We start from the raw sequence: 9,319 nt of genomic DNA on the forward strand, positions 1-9,319 counted from the left end.
CGTTCTTGTATAAGGCAAAGCACTGATGTGCATGGAAGTGAAACAGGAAGCCTTTTCTGTGAAGAAATCGAGAAAGATGTGTGAGTGTGTCACCATCATAAAGGGAATGACGACATAGTACCGGTGACGTAAATATGATATTCAGTCCAACGAGCGTTAGCGTCATGAAAGACATTTTCTGCCTGCCAGTCCGTGACAAAATCAGTACAGTGAAACCCCCAATGCAGCCTTTCTGATGTGAAGAAATCCTGCAGTGTTTCCCACAGTAAAAATATCTGGGGGTCCTGGGGACTCGCTCATCTGATTTTCAAGGGTCCTTTTGTAAATTTCAATTTCAAACCAAGTATCGACGTAAAATACTGACTGAGCAGTTATATTTTTGCACTGTACTGATAATGTGATAGGTAATAGATAATAATGTCTACTCTATCTTTTCGATTCAGCAGACAACAAACGATAAATCAAACGATCGAGTCTTGCAAACTGTGAGTCCTGGGACTGACACGATAGTCACTGTTAAATAGAGGACTAATAGTACATATTTTTTTTATATGATCCTGAAACAAAATTCAATGCTAACCAACCTTCCAAATTTATATTTTTACAATACGTTTCCACAAACCGAAGAAAACTCCAGAACATGGACCAAGCTGAAAGTGAACGTTTGTTCTTTATCTGGTAGTGATATAAATATATATCGGGGTATAAATATCGGATTTAATTTTTTAATTTTGGTAGTCCTGACATTACAGTGTGTGTTTTTTTTTCTTCTACAGAATCCAGTTGCACGCTGGCCGACCTGCTAGAATTTTGTTCGGGAGCACGGCACATTCCACACTGAGGCCTGGCAGGATTCAATTCCATGCCCACCATCACATTAACCCGTTAGGGACCACGATCCCATATATGGGATCGGTGAAACAATTGCACATAGAAGAAGTTTGGTTGGAGATTAATTTCATATCTGTGTTAGAGATTATCAAGGGACACAACCTCTAACATTGAAATGTGATACGTCGGTAATCTCCCTTGTTTTGAAGTCACCAGCTGTCATTTGATATCGCCACGCGCCGTTTTGAAAGCAAAGATGACAACGTCACGAAGGTAAGCAAATATTGCCATGTCTAATAACATTTTTGTAAAGGTATTAAGAATAAAAGTTGTTGTTTACATCATTATCCGAAATGTGTCTTCAAAGTTTTGTCTCTGAGTCTGTCAGCATGCTTGCAATGTATTCATAAACTGCGATCCCATATATGGGATCGTGGTCCCGAGAGGGTAGGGGTTTTCCGTTTTTGGTTATTTGAAGTATGATTGGTGTTTCTTGCAGAACATTCAATGTGAACCAAGTAGTAAGCATTCTGGAAGACCTAGGGACTTTTGAAGAAGCTACAGTCTACATTGAGCCCCCTGCTGTTGGTGAGGACACGGATGAGGACAGCGGTGATGAGGATGATGGGGGAGTGGTGTCAAATCTGAACAGAAACCAACTACTTGCTGGGTCCGTTGCAACCATCGTACGGCAAGGAGTTCGTTCTTCAGTCGAAGATCTCGCTGCTGAGCTACCAGTGAGTTTGTTTATTTGCTCAATCAACATAAATAACAATACTAAGGGGCATAACTACGTAAAACATGACTGTTGCATCACGAAGCCTTTACGGTCAGTGCCCATTCACAATGGCATTAGAGATAGAAGGGACAATTTTGGAGCACGATTTTTTTAGTAGGAAGTATTATCAGTTCTTTGAGATAGGATTGTTGTCGACAATAATGATGTTTGCTGTGTTCTTTTTATTGTAAACTGTAAAGACGGTGTTAACTTCATACTAGGAGCCCATGATCACTGATTAGCAGAAGTGCCAAGCAATTGAGGCATTGAAACAGTCGGGGTTTTTTACTCAGAAGTAAAATAAATCTGGAGTTAGCCCATTATAATTATCATATGTTCATTGTTCAATACCCTATCAAACTATCATATTGGTTTACAGGCTGATGCTGATCACGAGAGCTCACCAAGTGACACGGAACCTATCGACGTAAACGAACCTAGCACATCATCTGCCACACCAGCCTCTTCGTCAAGGCAATGCAGAGGGAAAAGAGTGCAGCAAACACGAACAACAACGGGACCATCAAAAGAGAAAAAGACAAAGATAATGAAGCCCAAACAGCAAAAACAAGAAAGAGAGTGGCAGAAAAAGGCAGTGCAGATTGGGCAACCATCCCTCATCAAGCACTATAATAACACCATGGGCGGCGTGGACAGATGCGATCAGAACATCTCCAAGTACCGCACACAGATCAGGTCAAAGAAGTGGACGTGGCCCCTGGTGGCTTATTGCATCGATCTTTGTGTTCAGCAGGCATGGCATCTCTATAGAGCTACCCCTAAAGCTGCTGATGATCCCATGGACCTTCTGGCCTTCCGTCGATCCATTGCTCAAGCATACCTTGCTCGTGGTCCTCGTCACGCACATCCAGGACGCCCACGCGGATTCTCTCCACTTCATCACAGGGTTCCAGACCAGATACGGTTTGACCGCCTGGATCATCTTGTGCAACCTTGGGCCACACAGCTGAAGTGCATCCACTGCGGCATGAAAACCAAACACCGGTGTGTAAAGTGCAAAGTCGGCGTTCACGATCGCTGTTTCATCCAGTACCACACCCAGTGATAGGACATATGACAGTTTCATCTCTTATCTTGCTGCTTCATCATCGTTTTATCCGTTGTCGTTCGCAATGAAGAGACATATCATTTCTTCCTGGCTTTCCTAGGAATGGAAGAACTCTATTTCCTGCCTCTACGTTTTGTTCGGTATTATTTGGCTTCAAAGATATTGAATTGATATATTTTATTCCTTTATGGCACCCACGATCATGTTTTGATTATCACAAGCAGTGAATGGACAGAATATCAAGTATCTTTTGTTGTATCACAGCCAGTGAATGAACAAATAATTGCCACTTCTTCAGTTGTCATGTGTAATGAATTGACAAAATCGTCACCATTTTCCTCCATTACCATGCTCAGCCAATTGACATTTGATCACCCCCCCCCCCCCCCCCCCCATTCCCCGTTATTATAATGAGTAAATTGAGAAATGTTCTCTTTGAGAATAGTGAAACAACTCCTTTATGTCACTGTCACGAATTATGTTGCAAAAATACTTGGTTTGGTGAGTTTGTTTTTACAGTAATTTTTTTAGGATTTTCAGTGTTATTTTGCTTCAAAGTACACAAAAAGTACAATTTCTTTTGTGTTATAGTTCACAACTGATGTGCTGGGGAACATGTACCTGAATCATCTTATCTGTTTCATTAAACCTGCTTAAATGAAGTTTCAATCCTCTTGTGTTGTATTTCGTGTTTTATGAAAACCCCTGCCCTTTCGGGACCACGATCCCATATATGGGATCGGCATATTTTGCCTCCAAAACCTACTTTATTCTTAAAATTAACACAAATTTTTGTCTAATATGTTAATGTTACATAATAATCTCCATAATATCGAAAAATGGAGCCAAAAAAAAATTTGGTCCCTAACTGCTGGGCTACCTGCTAGAATTTTGTTCGGGAGCACGGCACATTCCACATTGAGGCCTGGCAGGATTCAATTCCATGCCCAACATCACATTAAAAACTGCTGGGCTACCTGCTAGAATTTTGTTCGGGAGCACGGCACATTCCACACTGAGGCCTGGCAGGATTCAATTCCATGCCCACCATCACATTAAAAACTGCTGGGCTACCCACTGCCTCGACGTGTAGTGTGACCTTGACACTGCCAAGGAATGTGAGAACCCATACCTCATTCGAAGAGATCATGGAAACGGCGGTGAAGTGTGCACCGATGTTTGACGATTGAGGTAGTTTGGGGGAAATTCGTACACGGGCCAACCCACATCCGTAGTCGAAATTTAGGGTTGACGATCTGTTGTTCCTAAATATAGGCCCATTATAGTGCGGGCACTCAATCCATGCATACATTTTTGAAGGCTAATCTGAAGAAAAAAACTGACGTTTAGAGTCTGCTAAACAGTTCAGTGCCCGTATGCTTATGGGGGAAGTTCGCGATAACTCCTGAAGTTTTGAGTGACATCGGAAGAACTTGCCTCACTTTCGTATGCATGGGCCGGAAGAAAGGCTTACTTCGAAGCAAAGCGAGGAAGTAATTGATGGTAGTTTGCGACAACTTCCTACGTTTTGAGCGACATCGGAAGTACATCCTCAATTTCGCATGCATGGGACGGAAAAAGTGCTTACTTTTGAAGCAAGTGAGGAAGTAAGTGAGGGTAATTGTACTACAGCGAAACCCAGGAGTAAACACGCTGCTTCCAAAGTTTCTCAGTGCAAAATAGCAGGGCTTTTCTTCGATTTTTCATATAAAACCGATCTAACGCAAATGAAAGTCCCAAAGAGAGAAAATAGAAAGAAAAGTCGTATCTCGTGCGTGCATTTCGTGTAAATTTCCCTGAATACAAACCTGAGTTGCCAGCTTTGACTTTTGTTCGTTTTGGGTCACTGCACCACTCTTAAAATTTCATCCCTGATTATAGGAGGGGGTGTTTCTATGTAAATGGGCGTCTTTGTGTGCATGTGTGTTTGTGTGAGAGTGTGCGTGTGTGTGTGTGCGTGCGTGCATGCGTGTGTAGGTGTGCGTCTGTTCATTCATTCATTCGTTTGCAGTGCACGCGCGCACATGTGTGTGTGGGAGGGGGGGGGGAAGGGGGAGGGGGTGTGTGTGTGTGTGTGCGTGCGTGCGTGTGCGTGTGAAAGTGTTTGTATGTATTTGTGCGAGTGCCTGCCTGCCTGCCTGTGCGTGCGTGCGGGTATAATTGTGCGTTTGTTTGTGTGCGCGTGTGTGTGTGTGTATGCAGAGTTGCCAACTGATACGGATTTCCCGTATCGGATACGGATTTTTCGTGATTTTCGAGTGATACGGCGTATCACGGGGATTGATACGGAAAAACTTCATTGATACGGGAAATTTCAAAAATTACATTTGTAAAAAAAAAAGGGGGGAGAAATATTCCGATTGGACGAAAGCGTGAGATCGGTTTCCGATCACGGTTCCGTTCATGTTTTGCTGTTCTTGAATGAGCTTCAATCCCCCCGGCCTCCGAGTCCATGTCCGATGCTGCAGCTGATATCTTCGCGGCACTTGGTGCAAAACGCGAAATGTATGCCGCGTCTTGTCGATTCGGAGATGAAGTCATACTCTTGTTTGTAACTCTTTTCAAATTTTACAAGAACTTTCGGGCGCTGGACCGTTGTTTTCTTCATTTTGTGGTCGTCTGCTGCTGCTTCTTCTTCTGCTTCTCATCCACATTCGACTGAAGCGCATGCGCTAGCGACAAATCTCGCCTATTCTCGTTTAGTTTCGATTTTGATCACAGCGTTTGTGTGACGAAGCCTCGCGCTAAACGAGATTTCAGAAGTGAAACTACGCCGAGTACAGGCGCTTGAAAATACACTCCAGTCATTATATAACTATACTCGAAAAATGTTTAATCGGGAAACTTTTGCACTATTCGGGAAAATCCGGGACTGGACATAAAATCAGGAATGTGAAGAATGGCTTTTGCCTGTGTTCATTATAGTTTATAGATAAATCATGAAATGATAATAAGAAAGCATATTCAATACACATCACTTTTTCATACAATTCTAATCAATACTGATTTTAGTTCATTATTCTGCCTTACGGGGTAATACCGCGGTGCCGCGCGCTATGTACAGTTTTTTGGCCTGATGATACAGTTTTTTGGTAATATGATACAGGAAAACACTGATAGGGGTTGACATGTATGGTGTATGTGTGTGTTCGACGGTGTGTGTGTGTGTCTAACACACATGCACACACGCGCTTAGGATACACAAATCCAATCTTGACTTTCAACTTTACATAGGTGTTAGTAAATTATGTTTGTCCTCGTTAATTGTGAACAGGATGTATGTTTATGTAAAGTTGAAATTTACTAACACCTAAGTACAACAATTTATCTTTTGTAAAAATTTGGACACACATTTTCCCAATTAATATGAAAGTTACTGAACTTATCTTCTTTTCACTACACCTTATCTTGATTCCCCCAAAAACTTGAGTTCTGCCTTTTTAAATTGACCAGTAGTCCAACACTTTCGCTCTAACCAAACAGTTTTACCGATACACAATCATAAAAAAAAAGAAAAAAAAGAGGTTTAACATGATCGCGCTGCAGCTTTTACTATAGTTGTTGTTTTTGACTGGTTGAACGAAATGGTCTGTTCAAAGCTGAGATGATTATCTGGAAATTGAATGACTCTGTAATAATGATTTTGTTGACCAGAATGTTGGGGAGAATAAAACTTTTTTTGTTTATGTGGTAGCGAAGTCGGTTAACGTTCGCCCATTTACGAACTCGCGATGAGATTTGTTTCTTCTGGTCGCCAAGCCTACCGTTTACAAACGGATGCGCGCTAATTGGGATTCCTAGAATTTCCTCGACCTTGACCTCAGGACTCTCGAAGCCACTTCTTCGGCGTTCAAGTTAGCTCGTGCATACCGAGTAGTTGGCAATTTTGCTTCCAAAGTTCCCACTTTCAAAGTTACTTTCATCATTTATACGACGATATCGCATCTTTAAAGGTCCTTACCCATCTAAAAGAAAGCTCCAACGCATGCTACAATTGCCTGACATTCTGGTTTTAAAGGCAGCTCATTGGAAAATAAGCTCAGACACAATATTGAAGACGTGAAATGCGTCAATCGAGCAACTGTCGTAACTTGGCAACAATGAGACGGTCGGCTACCTTGCACCATAGACACAAACTGTGACATTCTTGTTTAATTTAGGTGAAAAGCTTGAAACAGAAGGGCTTAAAACCGACAGTACGATCATTTACTGAGCGAAAAAACCGTGCTCGAGTCATTCGGTTTGTTTGTTTGTTTGCTTAACGCCCAGCCGACCACGAAGAGCCATATCAGGGCGGTGCTGCTTTGACATTTAACGTGCGCCACACACAAGACAGAAGTCGCAGCACAGGCTTCATGTCTCACCCAGTCACATTATTCTGACACCGGACCAACCAGTCCTAGCACTAACCCCATAATGCCAGACGCCAGGCGGAGCAGCCACTAGATTGCCAATTTTAGAGTCTACCAGTCATTCGGTGAAGGTGGTGAGCTTTCAAACTACCACGACTGAATAACTGATAACACATCTTTGCATAGACTTTTTCTAGACGAGTAGCATAGTGCAGTGGTTACGGATTCAGAATTTCAATTAGACGCTCTGGGTTCAAGTGCCGCTGTGAGCTACACATTTTTTTATTTTTTTTTCAATTAACCTTAGACCTCAATTGCATTCAGACTGCAACAACTGGTTTTTGCCTCTGTGTTAATTTTTTTTAAACGCGTAAAGAAACTCCTATGCTTTCCAAAAAAAAAAAATTCAAATTTTGACTTTTAACTGTACATAACCATGCATCGCCATCGTAATCAAAAATTAACGAGGGAAAACAAATTAAAACACCGATGAACAGTATTGTCTTTTCTAAACTTCTTGACAGACATTTCCCCAATAAATAAGGAACGAGTCACTAAACTTAGTTATTTACGGTCTACTGCATAATGTTCTTCCTTTTAAACTTTACTAGTAACCCAAAGTTTCTCTATAACCAATCTATGTTTGTCCAACAGTTTTACCGATATAAAATTATTAAACACAAGTTCAACATACAGTAATTGTTGTACATATTGTGAGAACAAAATTGATTATACTTCTTTTTATTTTTTTTTGGTACCCCAACATTATGTTCACTTGGAAATGCGTTGAGGATAAAGTGATTTGTAAATATAATATGATTATTAAAAATTACCGTAAAGTACGATGCCTGTGGTATGCTGTTCCCGTTTCCCGCTGCCATGTGTCATCCGATGCATGATGTGTGTAATCTCACAATTGGTGTGTAGTGCTGTGTTGGTGTTCATCCCCAGAGTGAATTCTGGAATTGGAATCGTGATGAACGGTATGTGGAAGTCTTGAAAAGACTAGTGGATTTGCATTAACTCACTGTAACCGGACTTTTATTCAAGGAACTTTAAAGATCTCGGCCGACCTTGTTGTGAATTAATATTAGTCCATCAAACAAGTGAGCTGGTGCATTCTCCGATTTGACGTTGTGTAGTGCTATACCTGTGTGATTCATCATGTTCTGCTGACGTGTGCATTATCGGACAGTGAGTCGAGTGACATAAGTAACGGTTGAGCGCGTCTTGAAGTGTCCACGTGAGTGAAGTCCAGTGAGTCCGTAACACATCATGAAGAGAGAACCAAAGAACATTCTTTACCGAACCTCTACACATACTTGAATTTTTAAAAATATGACAATCCACAATGTTGCAAGAAAACTGTGGCCATGGAGTTTTATGTTAGAAGTGTTTTTTGTACATTTCTTTTGGTATTTAGTATTAATGTATCGGTTTAAACAACTTAGGGCTAACGTGTATCTGTGACCAACTTTATAGGTACTCTTGCTGGAGGTAAGTAAATCTTGTGAGGTTTCTTCTCAAACTAACAAGCCCCAAACAAGGACCATCGCAGTGCAGACCATCAGTACTGGCGATATTCTGATTAAGGATGTTTTTATCCAGTAGTGACCAAGTTGATGGTATTGATTGTGTTTTATTTGGTCAGTGATTTGACAACAATCTTTGATTTGCTAATAACTGAATCAGTTTTGTTTTTCTCTTTTGTTCTTACTTACATCAATTTGTTTTCAGATTGAATCAAATGTATTTGCATCCCGAGAAGGCGTGTAAAAAAAACCAAGCTGATTTGCATCCAGTGTAGCGTGCATGTGAAAACATTTTGATTCATGTTGATCTTAGTTCTTTCTATATCTACAGATGCTTGTATTGATTTAGCTCAGTTTGGTCAGTGATTTGACCACAATGTTTGCAGAATCCTTAATCTATAATTTCCCGTCTTGTACCTTAAATGACTCCAACTCTAATTTTGTTCCTCCCTTTCACTGATTATTTATTTTAACAAATGAACCTGGTCAGACATAGGACCAGAACTGTTTTGTTGTTGTTGTAATATATCAATAGGACCAAAACTGTTTTGTTGTTGTTGTAATATATCAATCAATCAACAATATGAGGCTTATATCGCGCGTATTCCGTGGGTACAGTTCTAAGCGCGGGGATTTATTTTTTTATTTTTTATTTTTTATTTTATGCAATTTCTATCGCGCACATATTCAAGGCGCAGGGATTTATTTATGCCGTGTGAGATGGAATTTTTTTACACAATACGTCGATCGAGACAGT

At 40.9% G+C, this 9,319-nt stretch overlaps 1 protein-coding gene across 2 annotated transcripts; it reads left to right on the plus strand.

Moving 5' to 3' along the window:
• The first annotated feature begins 873 nt into the window (after window positions 1–873).
• On the plus strand, window positions 874–3,198 carry LOC138978009 (uncharacterized). 2 transcript variants are annotated; one of them, XM_070350627.1, is made up of 3 exons: window positions 874–1,104; window positions 1,331–1,568; window positions 1,989–3,198. In XM_070350627.1, the coding sequence occupies exons 1-3, from the start codon at window positions 1,088–1,090 to the stop codon at window positions 2,673–2,675; spliced, it is 942 nt and encodes a 313-aa protein (XP_070206728.1). In that variant the 5' UTR covers window positions 874–1,087; the 3' UTR covers window positions 2,676–3,198. The 2 variants fall into 2 exon arrangements, with proteins under 2 accessions (XP_070206728.1, XP_070206727.1); XM_070350626.1 differs by having other exon boundaries at window positions 874–1,568; window positions 1,989–3,197.
• The last annotated feature ends 6,121 nt before the right edge of the window (window positions 3,199–9,319 follow it).

This window comes from Littorina saxatilis, linkage group LG10, assembly GCF_037325665.1.
Source record: "Littorina saxatilis isolate snail1 linkage group LG10, US_GU_Lsax_2.0, whole genome shotgun sequence".
Taxonomy (NCBI): Eukaryota; Metazoa; Mollusca; class Gastropoda; order Littorinimorpha; family Littorinidae; genus Littorina; species Littorina saxatilis.